Here is a 15,361-nt window from a genome sequence, read left to right on the forward strand (position 1 = left end):
GGACAAATTGGACAGAGTCCAGCAAGGGCAACAAAAATATTCAGGGGGTGGAGCAAATGACTTATGAGGGAGGGGACGGGAACTGGTGTTTAGTCGAGAAGAGAAGAGTGAGGTGGGATTTGATAGCTGCTTTAACTACCTGAAGGGTCAGAGAGGATGGATCTAGACTGTTCTCAGTGGTAGATGACAGAACAAGGAGCAATGGGTCAAGTTGCAGTGGGGGAGGTTTAGTGTGGATATTAGGAAAAACTTTTCACTAGGAGGATGGTGAAGCTGGAATGGGTTACCAGAGGGAGTGGTGAATTCCTTCCTTAGACGTTGTAAGGTCAGGTTGACAAAGCCCTGGCTGGGATGATTGAGTTGGAATTGGTGCTTGTGAGAGGGGTTGGACTAGGATCCTGAGGTCCCTTCCAAGCCTGATCTTCTATGATTCTAAGAATACCCTGGGTCGTTGGAAAGACGCATCAGCCGGCTGCCTGTGTTTGAACTGCTTAAGGCAGGAACAGACCAGAAGTCCTTACGGCGATTATGGGCTCCTTTAGTTTTCGGAACTTTTTATGACAGTGGGGCTGTAAGATCTTGTCTCTTATCTGCATTGCAAGCGAAGTTGGGTAAAGTTCTTTTGTAACCCCTTTGTGACCACGTAACCTTGTAAACTGTATCCTGGCTGACCTTCTCTGAGATGCTTTGGGGTGAGGATGATAACATAGCGAGGACGCAACTGTGTGCGTGGTTAGATGGAGAGGTGTTGAAAAGCCATCGCAGTGCCCAGATGAATCAAAGAAGATGAGCAACTGTTGAGGACGGCAGGAAAAATCCATTGCGTCCGATGCTAACACGAGGTTAGCGGAGTTGGCCGCCTCGAGGTGTGAAGCAACACCCCGAAGGCAGCAAGAAATAGCCCCGGCCCCCTGGGGCCAGCCCTGCCAGCGTGCAAGTGAGGCTGGCTGGCGCCCGTGCGTCCCGGGCCGGGCAGGAGCTGGGCTGACCCCAGCGTGAAGCGGCGCAAGCCCAGAGGATATGAGGCGACTTTTGGTCCCTCTTTGCGGCCAGGGTTCCCGTCAGACATGCATCGCCCGAGAGGGCCATGATGGCTGCAGCCGGCCGCGCGCGGACCAGCGCTAGAAACCAGTGCATGTACACAGGAAATGAGTCAGTGGGCGTCGCCAGCAACGTGTGCGGGATCACGGGTCCTGATGGTTGGGGCATCTGGATGGATGCCAGGACCCTGTTGGGGAATGCGGGCACCCCTGTCTGCATGTGAGCTCGGGGTCACGGCCTCGATAAAGCCCTCCGCAGAACACCGCCCGGCGCAATGGGCGAGTGCGAGTTAACTACGCGAGCTAAGGATGACTGCCTCAATCTGCCTCCCGTCCCGAGATGTGTGGCTATCAGTGGTAGCTGTGCGAGATGCTATCTCTGCAAGGCGCTCGCTCGCGCGCGGCACGTGGAACTGACCTGGGGAGGGGGCTGGAGCACATGACTTATGAGGAGAGGCTGAGGGAACTGGGATTGTTTAGTCTGCAGAAGAGAAGAGTGAGGTGGGATTTGATAGCTGCTTTCAACTACCTGAAGGGGGGTCCAGAGAGGATGGATCTAGACTGTTCTCAGTGGTAGATGACAGAACAAGGAGCAATGGGCTCAAGTTGCAGTGGGGGAGGTTTAGGTTGGATATTAGGAAAAACTTTTTCACTAGGAGGATGGTGAAGCACTGGAATGGGTTACCGAGGGAGGTGGTGGAATCTCCTTCCTTAGACGTTTGTAAGGTCAGGCTTGACAAAGCCCTGGCTGAGATGATTTAGTTGGGAATTGGTCCTACTTTGAGCAGGGGGTTGGACTAGAACCTCCTGAGGTCCCTTCCAAGCCTGATCTTCTATGATTCTAAGGAATGACCCTGGGTCGTTGGAAAAGACGCATCAGCCAGGCTGCCTGTGTCTGAACTGCTCTTAAGGCAGGAACAGACCAGAACGGTCCTTACGGCGGATTATGGCCTCCTTTAGTTTTCGGAGAACTTTTCATGACAGTGTTGGCTGTAAGATCTTGTCTCTTATCTGCATTGCAAGCGAAGTTGGGTAAAGTTCTTTTGTAACCCCTTTAGTGACCACGTAACCTTTGTAAACTGTACTCCTGGCTGACATTCTCTGTAGACTGCTTTGGGGTGAGGAGCAAAGGACGTGTGCGTGGTTAGAGGAGGGGTGTGAAAAGCCATCGCAGATGCCCAGATGATCAAGAAGAAGTGAGCAACTGTGAGAGACGGCAGGAAAAATCCATTGCGTCCGATGCTAAACGAGGTAGCGGCATTGGCCGCCTCAGAGGTGAAGCAAACACCCCCGAAGGCAAGACAAGAAATAAGCCCCGGCCCCCTGGGGCCAGCCCTGCCAGCTGTGCAAGTGAGGCTGGCGCCCTGGGCCCGGGGCAGGAGCTGGGCTGAACCCCAGCCGTGAAGCGGCGCAAGCCCAGAGATAATGAGGCGACTTTTGGTCCCTCCTTTGCGGCCAGAGGTGTCCCAGCTGCACTCGCCCGAGAGAGGCCAATGGCTGCAGCCGGCGCGCCGGAGCCAGCGCAGGAACCCAGCTGTACACAGGAAATGAGTCAGCTGGGCGTCCCCACGTGTGCGGCTCAGGGTCTGAATGTTGGGGGGCCTGGAGGTGCCAGGACCCTGTTGGGATGCGGGACACCCCCTGTCTGCACTGAGTGGGGCTGCGAAAAGCATCAAGAACCACCTCCCGGCGAATGGGGGTGAGTAACATCCCCCCCTACCAGTGGTGACACTTCCTCACATCTAGCTCCAGCCCGGGTGCTGGCTCAGGAAGCTGTGGCAGGATGTCATCCCTGCAGAGCAGCTCGCTCGCGCGGCAGTGGGCAACCTGACCTGGGGAACAGAGACAGGGGGAGGATGGGGACAGGGCCCCGAGATCTGGGGGAGGAGGGTTGGAGCCCAGCGGCTGGTGGGTGTGAAGGAGAGTCACCCCCTTGCCAGAACCGGGGCCAGAACCCAGGAGTCCTGCTCCCAGCCCCCCCTGCTCTGAGTGCTGTGGGACTGGGGCATGGGGTGCTGATGCTGGCCTGGCTCGGCTTCCCCAAACCGTCCATCTGGGGGTGGTGAGAGGCCTGGTGCAGCTGGGCCCACGTACCCAGGGCTGGGACCTCGGCCGCAGGCCCAGGGGGAGGGCAGGGAGTGTCACCCTGGCTCAACCCCCAGATCCCTCCGGACCCCAGACTCCCTGGCCCGGCCCCTCCCAGTTTCCCTCCTGTTCTGCCCCTCGGCTCGGAAACCTCCCTCCTGGCCCCACACTCCTCTGTCAGGGGCTACTTCCTTCCAAACCTCGTCTGAGCCTCCATTTCCCCATCCCTGCGTTCCCTCCCCCATTTCCCCTCCCTCCCCCTCCATTTCCACTCTCCCTCTGTCCTCCCCTCCCCCTTCCACCTCAATTCACCTCCTCCCATCTTCCCCTCCTCCCCTCCCTCTCCATTCCACCCTCCCTCCATCCTCTCCCCCTGCAGTCATGGCAGCCCCCTCCTGCCCCAGTACCCCACTTCTCCAGCACGGCTCACAGGATCCTGGGTTCTCACCCCGGCTCAGCAGGGATGGGAACTAGAGGTTAGAGAATGGGCGGCTGGGAGCCAGGACTCCTGGGTCTCATCTCAGCAGAGGGGTGCTGCGGATCAGGTCTGAGGGCACAGCAAGAGCAGCGGCGGGCTGGGGGGGGACATTGTTGCTCTGATTGTTCTCGACGCCCTGGGTTGGATTGTGGTTGAAGGGGCCGATCCGGGTCAAGCAGTGCTTTGTTCCCCCGACAACAACACGCGTCCTCCTGGAGCTGGGGTCACCTGCCCCCGGCTGGGATGGGGCGGGGGGAACATGAGGGCGGGGCCTCTGATGAGCATCAGAGGCCTTTTGGGAACACAGATAATACTGGGGTTCAGGAAGAGCCCCTCCCCTCTCCTCTACCACACCCACCTCCATCACCTTCTTTCCTCCCACCCCTGTTCTCCCCTCCCTTCTATTCATCCCTCTCCCAAGGCTGGATCACTTCTTTCCCTCACACCGCTGGAGAGCTATGACCGCCCGGACTCCTGGGTCCCTTCCGGCAGAACTGCCAGCTCAGCCTCTACCTGCTGGCCATCATGATTTCTCCTTTCCATGCACCTACACTGCCGGTTCTTTCACCACAAGACAGAGTCTCCCTCTCCCTGAACACAACGAAGGGAGGTCCACCACACCCACCCCACCACAACCCCCCAACGGAGCAGGGGCATGTGGACCGTGAACTCCACCAGGCGCCTGGGAACCAGATGGGGAATACGCCACCACTTCTCGCCCTGGCCAAGATGAACAGGCGCCGGGCCTAACACCCGCGAGATGCACCAGCAGCTGGCGCCAGCTCTTCCACATCACCCTCACCTGACAGTGCTCACAGCGACGTGGTCCAGAACATCCCATGGAAGGATTATGAGCTCATGACTGGATGTCGGAGGAGTACAGGCACATCGAAGAGGGAAATACGTCAGCTGACGGGCTACCCCTGCTCCTGACCTTCTACCACCACCTCCGGAGGAGATCCTCCAGGAATTCTCCTTCCATGACCACGTCAAGGAGGAGGCCAACCGGTACCTGGCCGGGCTCGGTGGGCACGCCGGAATGTGACCTAGTGGGCATCCATTCCGGAGGGGGGACTCGTGTCTGGTGTTGCCCCAGGTCGGAAGGGGTGTGTGGCGGACAAGGCTTACTGGAGAAGGCCATAGGCTATCCGGGCCAAGTACCAGGAGCCGGTCTTCGTGGTGACCAGCAAGGGATGGAGTGGTGCCGGAGAACATGATGCCTCATCAGGGGGAGTGTATTTCTCGGGGATGGGAGGAGGAGTCGTCACCAGGGAGGGTTTGCTATCTTTTGGCCCACTGCAAACCACACATATAGACATCGGGACACCTCGGACATCTGGCTGGTTACCTGCTGGTGGGAGACGTTCTACTTGGACCAACTACACCCTCCCCAATTCCCCATTCCCTCAAGATCTTCAAGGCTGCTGTCGCCTTCCTGCCTCCAGGATTGGATTGACGCCGATCTCATCCCCACTGCAGAGTGGGGCAACCGGCTAAAGGAGCTCAGCCAGGATCACATGATGAAAGCAGCCATGAGTCAGGGCACTTTGTCCCATCCCAAGCAGGTGAGAGGGGCATTCTTCAAGACGTATTGTTATCTTCTTAATGGCCCAAGCCGGACTGATCGCGCTGGGGTTAACCCCAGGGGGAAACCCGTTGGTCACTGTTACAGAGTCAATATTCCTGACTTCAGATACAGGCCTGGTACGTTCACCAAATAACATAATCCATATCAAACCGATCGTCACCTTTCTAATGATACCTCAACAGGCCGGCTCTTGCACAAAATAGATCACGGTGAGGCTAGAAATTATATTGGAGCAATTCTATGAAGATATAGGGTGTGGTGTCACTGGGTCTGGGAGGTTAGAGGGAGGGGGCTATGGAGCCAGGACGCGGTTCTGTCCCTGGCTCTGGGATGAAGTGGGGTCTAGTGGTGAATTGTGCTATAAGAAGCACACAGGGTCTTTTTCGGGGGAAAAGGCGACACGCCATTTATTTGAACAATACAGCACTAGCTGTGCCTTCATCTCTCACACACACACACGGGTCCTACAACGTGCTCTATGTAGTTCTCCAGCCTGTCGTAGCTCGAGTCAATCTAATGGCCAGTTAGACTGAGCACGGGGAGAAGCTGGGCTCCATCGGTCGCAAGCCGATGCTCTGAGGCTTTGCAGGCCTGACGGGGCTGCCCAGAGGGGGGAGCAAGTGGGAAATTTTCCCAAGCCTGCAGGGGCCCACGAGATTTTTTTCGGGGGCCCTGGAGCAGGGTCCTTCACATCGCTCCGGGGCTCCAGAAAACTCGCGGCGCCTGGGCCCCTGGAGCTCTTCCGCTCCGGGTCTTCAGCGGCAATTATGGCGGGGGGGGTCCACCCTCCAGGATCCCCCGCTGAAGTGCCTCAAGAACCACGGCGGGGGGGTCCTTCCACTCCGGCCGCTGCCGAAGTGCCTCGAAGACCTGTGATGGAGGAGGCCCTTCCGCTCCGGGACCCACCGCCAAAGTGCACCCCGAAGACCTACGTTGGGGAGAGTCTTCCCGCTCAGACCCCGCCAAAGTGCTCCAAAGACCCAAGCGGGGGGCGGTCCTTCTGCTCTGGGATCACCTGCCAAAGTGCCTGAAGACCCATGGTGGGGGGGTCTTTTCGCTCTGGGACCCCGCGAAGTGCCCCGAAGACCTGTGGCTGGGGGTCCTCCGCTCTGGGACCCACTGCCAAAGTGCCCAAAGACCCAAGGCGGGGGGGGGGTCTTTCTCGGACCCGCCAGTGGCGACAGCCAGGTCTAACATCAGGGGACAACACATAAAAAAAGGCGCCACCCGACCATATCAATTACACCTCAGCTCGATATAAACGTCCCCGATATAAACACGAAGTCCGACAAACGGACAAACAGTGCTCCAGGGGCTGCGCACGCAACGCGGTGGGAACAATACCCTCTCATCATCTCCCGAGCCGGCTGCTGACTCAATCTGTGGCCCCTGGAACAGCAGCAGCAGCAGGAGGGGAGGCAAAAGTCCCCCGCAGTAGAGAGACAATCGGACAGAGGTGGGCAGGGTCTGGGTATCGCATGGGGGAGAGGGGATGGGGGCTGCACTGGGAGACTCTCCAACGCAGCACCCACCACGCTGCTCTGTGCTATGAGGCACTTGGAATTAAAGGAGGCAGCAAGAGAGAGAGGCGAGGCGAGGTGCCGCTCCCTCCCAGTGGTCTGGGAGTCCCCTGATCTCACAGAGTCTTGTGGGCTGCAGAGCACCAGTCCCTGGTGCTGGGCTGCAGCACAAGCTCGAGGGGCTGATACAAAAGTTGCTCCACAATAAAGGCTATTACCTCACCACCTTGTGGCTCTAATTTCCTGGACAACAGGGCTACACCTGTAGCGAGCTCGTGGGTGCAGGCGAAGCAGCTGCTTCCAACTCAGCACATTTTCAAAAAAGCTGCACCTTAGGGGGGATCCCAGGGTGCCAGGGGCGGGCCTATGCTCCACTCTGACAGCCTGCCGGGCTTCCCCCGGCCTGCCGCACACCCCGACAGCTGTGTCTCCCAGCAGTCAGGAGACAGCGATTCCCACAGCAGGAGGGGTAAGAACTTAACTCCAGCAAGCTGGGTCCTGAAGGCAGGCTGTTGCTGGTGTCCCCTATCGGCTGCATAAACCCTGCCCCCTCCCTGCCTCGCTTAGGTGTCTCCCAGCAGGAGGAGAGACAGACAGCTAATCTGGCGGAGGGGACGGGAAAGAAATGGGCTCCAGGGGGAGGAGAGGCTGTGGCCTTGGGAACAAGGGGTCGGTCGGGGCATACCCCTATAGGAGGCAGGCTCCAGTCAACTGTTTTTGGGGCCCATGGGGCCCAACGTGCCATCAGCTGTTCACAGAGAGTAGCATAGGGGAGTGCAAGGTTCGCTGGCTTGTCAATAAACAGATAGCTAAGGTTAATGTTCTTTCACCTGTAAAAGGTTAACAAAGGGAAACACAACACACCTGACCAGAGACCAATCAGGAAACCGGATTTTTCCAAAGCTCAGGGAGGAGATTTGAGGGAGGGTGTCTTTTGTCTGTCTCCGGGTATGAGAGGGATCTTTTTTATAATGTTTAAAAAAAAAAAGAAAACTATATATAAAACAAAGAAGAAAAATAACATAAAATGTCTCTGATCAAGGTTGACAATATACAGGGTCAATTGCCTAAAGAGAAAAATAGGAAAACAAGCTTATTCAAAAAGAAACAATTTAACATCCAGCAAACTAGCACACATTTGTAAACACAAAAACAATACTCAAACCTGATTTGTCCTTTCCCTTTACTAAACCTGGGAACAGAAAGATGTAGAAGCTTGAGAAGTAGAAAGATCCTGTCATCATAACGAAGAGACAGCCCAAAGACACACACCCAATAATATACCTCCCTGAGCTTTGAAAATCCGTGTTCCTAGATGGTCACTGGTCAGGTGTATGGTCCCTTTGTGAACTACTTTACAGGTGAAAAAACATTAAACCCTTAGCTATCTGTTATGACAGTCTGGTGGCCAAAAAACAGCTGAATGCAGTGAAGGGGAACTGCTCGTGAGAAGGGGCTGAGCAGCGAGAGACCCACCATCCTTCTCCAGACCTGCTTGCCGGCACTGTGGCAGGGGTAATTTCTCTGGCTCTGAGCAGCAGCAGCTTCTAACCTCATCAACCCAACTAATGGGAAGCCAGTAGCAGCAGCTGGTACGTGTAATCAATCTTCTATGTGGATAGGGATGGCTTGGGGGGACTGGAAACCCACCAGGTGGCTTGGCCAGCACCTGGCATGGACTGGTGGAATGGCCGTACTGCATGGTTTGGGGGCAGGGGGCTCAGCCAGAGGCTCTTCATGAAACATCCCCTGCCACGGCAGGCTGGATCGCAGGATGGTGATGGCGGGGCATGGGGGGGGCGGGGGGAGGCCACGTAGTGGGGGGTGTGGTGCCCTGCTTTGGAGTGTGCTGGGTTTCCCCTCACCTGGCAATCATGGGACTGCCTCTTATAGGGGGTGAAGGTGGAAGGGAAGAGGCAGTGGGGAAGGGATGGGCGGGGAGGAGAGGAACTGAGACCATCAGGGCAATCTCATTAGCAGGCACATCTGCGCTTGGGGTGGGGATGAGATTGTCTCCCCAGGGAAGTGCTGGAACTTAAACTCTCCGCTAGTAATGTATGTGTTTTGTTTAGTCCATGTGCGTTGGCAACACAAGACCATGGGCACCAAGGTGGGGGCAGGGAGAGTGTAGCCTGATTTTCCCTCTCACTATCCTCAGGAAAGCCTGTACTGTGATTGCACTTGGGATGAAGGCAGGGAAGGAAGCACTTGCAGACTTCCCAGGGCTGAGTAATGCTCTGGTGAATGGTCGTTAAGTAACTTAATTGTCATTCCTTGTCTGTCAACAGATGGAAACTGGTGCTGGTGTGTTTATACATCCACCCGCCATTTGGTTTACAATGTTCCTTCGTTTCTGGGAGTTGCCTATCTTGTAACTTCTCTAATTCAATCTCACTCCCGGGAGTAATAAAAGAATCTGGGTCTAAAGAGTTGGGATGGTGATTTTAACAGCTCTGGAATCCCCAATTTCTTTGTTATTGGGGCAGGAAAAAAAAAACGTTTCTCACCCTGATTGTGTGAATGGGGAGCTGTGGGACTGCTTTGTGACAGAAATGACTCAACCTCAGTTGGGCGGTACTTGCTAAACATGGGACATGGGTTCCAAAATCCTATGAATGGAGAAAGGTTGGGGACTGGTGTGTGTGTGTGCTTGATGGCATGGGCCTTTTTGAGGGCCTGGAACACCAATTGCACATCCTCCTCTCTCCACTGTTAAAGAATAGAGCTAATTTTGATTCCATTAAGAGTTCATCTAGAGACTGCTGAGCTGAATTCATGTTGGACCAATGGTGTACCAGCACCAGGGCTCCCCTACTAAGAGCTGAAATCACTGAAAGAGCTGAACTGAGTGCTGTGTTAACTAGCGGGGGAGTCTGAAGACCTATCGTTAAGCAGCTGGCAGAGCAGAGCGGTTGCAGTGTGTTGGAGCAGCCCATGGAACAGTGAGCAGAGTGAAGCAGTTTAGAGGGGCAGTGCAGCTGGAGGAGCAACACAACTGGTGTGGTGAAGCTGGTTGTGGTGACGGCTGCAGCAGAACTTCATGAAGAGGTGGAGCAGTTGGGCCTGGCCCACGTAAGGTGCCCCTTAACACCCTGTGTTGACTACCCCCTCCCCCTCCATTTCCACTCTCCCTCTGTTCCCTCCCCTCCCCTTCCCCTCAATCTTCACCTTCCTCCCATCTTCCCCTCCCCTCCCCTCCCTCTCCATTTCCACCCTCCCTCCATCCTCTCCCCCTGCAGTCATGGCAGCCCCCTCCTGCCCCAGTGACCCCCCTTCTCCAGCACGGCTCACCAGGACTCCTGGGTTCTCACCCCGGCTCTGGCAGGGGAGTGGGAACTAGAGGTTAGAGAATGGGGCAGGCTGGGAGCCAGGACTCCTGGGTTCTCTCTCAGCAGAGGGGGCTGCGGATCAGGTCTGAGGGGCACCAGCAGAGCAGGCGGGGCTGGGGGGGGGACATTGTTGCTCTGATTGTTCTCGCCTGCCCCTGGGTTGGATTGTGGTTGAAGGGGCCGATCCGGGGTCAAGCAGTGGCTTTGTTCCCCCCGACAACACGCGTCCTCCTGGAGCTGGGGTCACCTGCCCCCGTGGCTGGGATGGGGCGGGGGGGAAGCATGAGGGCGGGGCTCTGATGGCAGTCAGAGGCCTTTTGGGAACACAGATAACTGGGTCAGGAAGAGCCCCTCCCCCTTCTCCTCTAACCACCCCCCCATCCATCACCCTTCTTTCCTCCCACCCCTGTTCCCCTCCCCCCTTTCCCTTCTATTCATCCCTCTCCCCCAGGCTGGGATCTCCTTCCCTCATCACCGCTGGGAGCCATGACCGCCCCGGACTCCTGGGTCCCCTTCCGGCAGCACTGCCAGCTCAGCCTCTACCTGCTGGCCATCATGACTTTCTCCTTCCTCATGCACCTACACTGCCGGTTCTTCACCACAAGACAGAGTCTCCCCTCCCTGAACACAACGAAGGGGTCCCCAGCCACACCCCCCACCACAACCCCCACCACGGAGCAGGGCATGTGGACCGTGAACTCCACCAGGCGCCTGGGGAACCAGATGGGGGAATACGCCACCCTCTACGCCCTGGCCAAGATGAACAGGCGCCTGGCCTACATCCTCCCGGAGATGCACCAGCAGCTGGCGCCGCTCTTCCACATCACCCTGCCCGTGCTCTCCAGCGACGTGGTCCAGAACATCCCATGGAAGGATTATGAGCTCCATGACTGGATGTCGGAGGAGTACAGGCACATCGAGGGGAAATACGTCCAGCTGACGGGCTACCCCTGCTCCTGGACCTTCTACCACCACCTCCGGCAGGAGATCCTCCAGGAATTCTCCTTCCATGACCACGTCAAGGAGGAGGCCAACCGGTACCTGGCCGGGCTGCGTGGGCAGCGCCGGAATGTGACCTACGTGGGCATCCATGTCCGGAGGGGGGACTACGTCTGGGTGATGCCCCAGGTCTGGAAGGGGGTGGTGGCGGACAAGGCCTACCTGGAGAAGGCCATAGGCTACTTCCGGGCCAAGTACCAGGAGCCGGTCTTCGTGGTGACCAGCAACGGGATGGAGTGGTGCCGGGAGAACATTGATGCCTCACAGGGGGACGTGTATTTCTCGGGGGATGGGAGGGAGTCGTCACCGGGGAGGGATTTTGCTCTTTTGGCCCATTGCAACCACACAATCATGACCATCGGGACCTTCGGCATCTGGGCTGGTTACCTGGCTGGTGGGGAGACCGTCTACTTGGCCAACTACACCCTCCCCAATTCCCCATTCCTCAAGATCTTCAAGGCTGCTGTCGCCTTCCTGCCCCAGTGGATTGGGATTGACGCCGATCTCTCCCCACTGCAGAGTGGGGCAACCGGCTAAAGGAGCTCAGCCAGGATCACATGATGAAAGCAGCCATGAGTCAGAGGCACTTTGTCCCATCCCAAGCAGGTGAGAGAGGGGCATCTTCAAAGACGTATTGTTCTTCTTAATGGCCCAGCCGGACTGACGGCTGCTGGGTATTCCCCAGGGGGAAACCCGTTGGTCACTGTTACAGAGTCAATATTCCTGACTTCAGATACAGGCCTGGTACGTTCACACAAATAACATAATCCTATTCAACCGATCGTCACCTTTCTAATGATACCTCACAGGCCGGCTCTTGCACAAAATAGATCACGGTGAGGCTAGAATTATATTGGAGCAATTCTATGAAGAATATGGGGTGTGGTGTCACTGGGTCTGGGAGGTTAGAGGGAGGGGGGCTAGGAGCCAGGACGCCTGGGTTCTGTCCCTGGCTCTGGGATGGAAGTGGGGTCTAGTGGTGAAGTTGTGCTTATAAGAAGCACACAGGGTCTTTTTCGGGGGAAAAGGCGACACGCCGTGTTTATTGAAAATACAGCACTTAGCCTGTGCCTTCAATCTCTCACACACACACACGGGTCCTACACGTGCTTCTGTAGTTCCCAGCCTGTCGTAGCTCGAGTCAATCTAATGGCCAGTTAGACTGAGCACGGGGGAGAAGCTGGGCTCCATCGGTCGCGAGCCGATGCTCTGAGGCTTTGCAGGCCTGACCGGGGCTGCCCAGAGGGGGGAGCAAGTGGGGCAATTTTCCCCAAGCCCTGCAGGGGCCCCCACGAGATTTTTTCGGGGGCCCTGGAGCAGGGTCCTTCACTCGCTCCGGGGCTCCAGAAAACTCTCGCGGCGCCTGGGCCCCTGGAGCTTCTTCCGCTCCGGGTCTTCAGCGGCAATTTGGCGGCGGGGGTCCATCCACTCCAGGATCCACCGCTGAAGTGCCTCGAAGACCCACGGCGGGGGGGTCCTTCCACTCCGGGACCCGCTGCCGAAGTGCCTCGAAGACCTGTGATGGGAGGGGCCCTTCCGCTCCGGGACCCACCGCCAAAGTGCCCCGAAGACCTACGTTGGGGGAGGTCCTTCCGCTCTGGGACCCGCCGCCAAAGTGCCCCAAAGACCCATGGCGGGGGGCGGTCCTTCTGCTCTGGGATCCACTGCCAAAGTGCCTTGAAGACCCATGGTGGGGGGGTCTTTTCGCTCTGGGACCCGCCGCCGAAGTGCCCCGAAGACCTGTGGCTGGGGGGTCCTTCCGCTCTGGGACCCACTGCCAAAGTGCCCCAAAGACCCAAGGCGGGGGGGGGGGTCTTTTCGCTCTGGGACCCGCCAGTGGCGCAGCCAGGTTCTAACATCAAGGGGAACAAACACATTAAAAAAAGGCGCCACCCGACATATCAAATTACACCTCTAGCTCGATATAACACGCCCCGATATAACACGAAGTCGGACATAACGGGACAAAGCAGTGCTCCAGGGGGCTGCGCACGCACGCGGTGGGACAACCCCTCTCATCTCTCCCGAGCCGGCTGCTCTGCAATCTGTGGCCCCTGGAAGCAGGCAGCACACAGGAGTGGGGGTGGAGGGCACAGTCCCCCGCATGAGAGAGACAATCGGACAGAGGTGGGCAGGGTCTGCTGGGGATTCGCATGGGGGAGAGGGGATGGGGGGCTGCACTGGGAGACTCTCCAACGCAGCACCCAGCCACGCTGGCTCTGTGCATCATGAGGCACTTGGGAAAAAGGAGGCAGCAAGAGAGAGAGGCTGAGGCGGAGGTGCCCTTCCCCTCCCAGCTGGGTCTGTGAGTCCCTGATCTCACAGAGTCTTGGCGCTGCAGGCACCCAGTCCCCTGGTGCTGGGCTGCAGCACAAGCTCGAGGGGCTGATACAAAAGTTGCTCCAATAAAGGCTATTACCTCACCCACCTTGTGGCTCTAATTTCCTGGGAACAACAGGGCTACACCTGTAGCGTAGCTAGTGGGGTGCAGGCGAAGCAGCTGCTTCCCCTCAGCACATTTTCAAAAAAGCTGCACCTTAGGTGGGGATCCCAGGGTGCCAGGGGCGGGGCCCATGCTCCACTCTGACAGCCTGCCTGGCTTCCCCCGGCCTGCTGCACACCCCGATCAGCTGTGTCTCCCAGCAGCCAGGAGACAGCTGATCCCACAGCAGGGAGGGGAAGAACTTAACTCCAGCAAGCTGGGCTCCTGAAGGCAGGCTTTGCTGGTGTCCCCTAGTGTGCTGCATAAACCCTGCCCCCTCCCTGCCTCGCCTTAGGTGTCTCCCAGCAGGAGGGAGACAGACAGCTAATCAGCGAGGGGACGGGGAAAGAAATGGGCTCCAGGGGAGGAGGAGAGGCTGTGGCCTTGGGGAACAAGGGGGTCGGTCGGGGCATACCCCTATAGGAGGCAGGGTCTCCAGTCAACTGTTTATGGGGCCCATGGGGGCCCACGAGCCATCAGCTGTTCAGCAGAGTAGCTAGCTAGGGGAGTGCAAGTGTTCGCTGTGTCTTGTCATAAACAGATAGCTAAGGGTTAATGTTTCTTTCACCTGTAAAAGGTTAACAAAGGGAACCACACACCTGACCAGAGGACCAATCAGGAAACCGGATTTTTCAAAGCTCAGGGAGGGAATTTTGAGGGAGGGGTGTCTTTTGTCTGTCTCTCGGGTATGAGAGGGATCTTTTTATATAAAGTTTAAAAAAAAAAGAAAACTATATATAAAAAAGAAAGAAAAAGACATAAAAATGTTCTCTGTATCAAGGTTGACAATATACAGGGTCAATTGCCTAAAAGAAAAATATGAATAAACAAGCTTATTCAAAAAGAAATACAATTTAAACATTCCAGCAAACTGCACACATGTAAACACAAAAACAATATAAAAACCTGTATTGTCTTATCCCTGTACTTACAACTGGGAAACAGAAGATTAGAAGCTTGAAGATAGAAAGATCCTTGTCATACCCGAGAGACAGACAAAAGACACACACCCCAAAAATTCCCTCCCTGAGCTTTGAAAAATCCGGTTTCCTGATTGGTCCTCTGGTCAGGTGTGTGGTTCCCTTTGTTAACTCTTTACAGGTGAAAGAAACATTAACCCTTAGCTATCTGTTTATGACAGTCTGGTGGCCAAAAAACAGCTGATCAGTGAGGGGAACTGCTCCTGGAGCAAGGGGCTGAGCAGCTGAGAGACCCCACCTCCTTCTCCGACCTGCTTCGCGTGGCACTGTGGCAGGGGGTTTTCTCTGGCTCTGCAGCAGCAGCTTCTAACCTCTCACCCAACTAATGGCAGCCAGTAGCAGCAGCTGGTAAGTGTATTCCAAGGGGGAGTCTTTCTTGTGGTGAGGGTGGCTTGGGGGGGGACTGGAAACCCCCCAGGTGGCTGTGAGAGCCAGCACCTGGCTGCTGGTGGGATGGCCGTCTGCATGGTGGGGGGCAGGGGGCTCAGCCAGAGGCATCTTCAGAAACATCCCCTGCACCTGGGCAGCTGGACCAGGACAGGCATGGGGGGGCGGGGGAGGCACGTCTCCTGTGGGGTGGGGTGTGGTGTCCCTGCTTGGTAGTGTGCTGGGTTCCCCCTCCCTGGCATCTGGGTGACGGCCTCTTAGGGGGTGAAGGGTGGAAGGGAAGAGGCAGTGGGGAAGGGATGGGCGGGGAGGAGAGGAAAACTGAGACTCTCAGGGGCAATCTTCATAGCAGCACAATCTCTGCCTTGGGGGTGTGGATGGATTGTCTCCCCAGGGAAGGCTGGAACAAACTCTCCGCTGTTGTATGTGTTTAGTTTAGTCCATGTGCTTTGGCAAACACAAGACCAGGCACC

At 56.7% G+C, this 15,361-nt stretch overlaps 1 protein-coding gene and 1 pseudogene across 1 annotated transcript; both read left to right on the forward strand.

Moving 5' to 3' along the window:
* Positions 1–2,500: 2,500 nt before the first annotated feature.
* On the forward strand, positions 2,501–12,452 carry LOC116840074 (galactoside alpha-(1,2)-fucosyltransferase 2-like). Its single transcript, XM_032806441.2, has 2 exons — positions 2,501–2,739; positions 10,492–12,452. The coding sequence occupies exons 1-2, from the start codon at positions 2,631–2,633 to the stop codon at positions 11,574–11,576; spliced, it is 1,194 nt and encodes a 397-aa protein (XP_032662332.1). The 5' UTR covers positions 2,501–2,630; the 3' UTR covers positions 11,577–12,452.
* On the forward strand, positions 3,059–4,746 carry LOC142047473 (galactoside alpha-(1,2)-fucosyltransferase 2-like; annotated as a pseudogene).
* Positions 12,453–15,361: the final 2,909 nt, after the last annotated feature.

This window comes from Chelonoidis abingdonii, chromosome 11 (genome assembly GCF_003597395.2).
Source record: "Chelonoidis abingdonii isolate Lonesome George chromosome 11, CheloAbing_2.0, whole genome shotgun sequence".
Lineage (NCBI taxonomy): Eukaryota > Metazoa > Chordata > Testudines > Testudinidae > Chelonoidis > Chelonoidis abingdonii.

Bases quoted from the DNA above. Each gene is read 5' to 3' on its own strand.
- LOC116840074 (XM_032806441.2), top strand. From the start codon at position 2,631: ATGTTGGGGGGCCTGGAGGTGCCAGGACCCTGTTGGGATGCGGGACAC. The intron at 2,740-10,491 runs GTGAGTAACATC...CCTCTCCCCCAG, and splicing joins CCACCTCCCGGCGAATGGGG to GCTGGGATCTCCTTCCCTCA.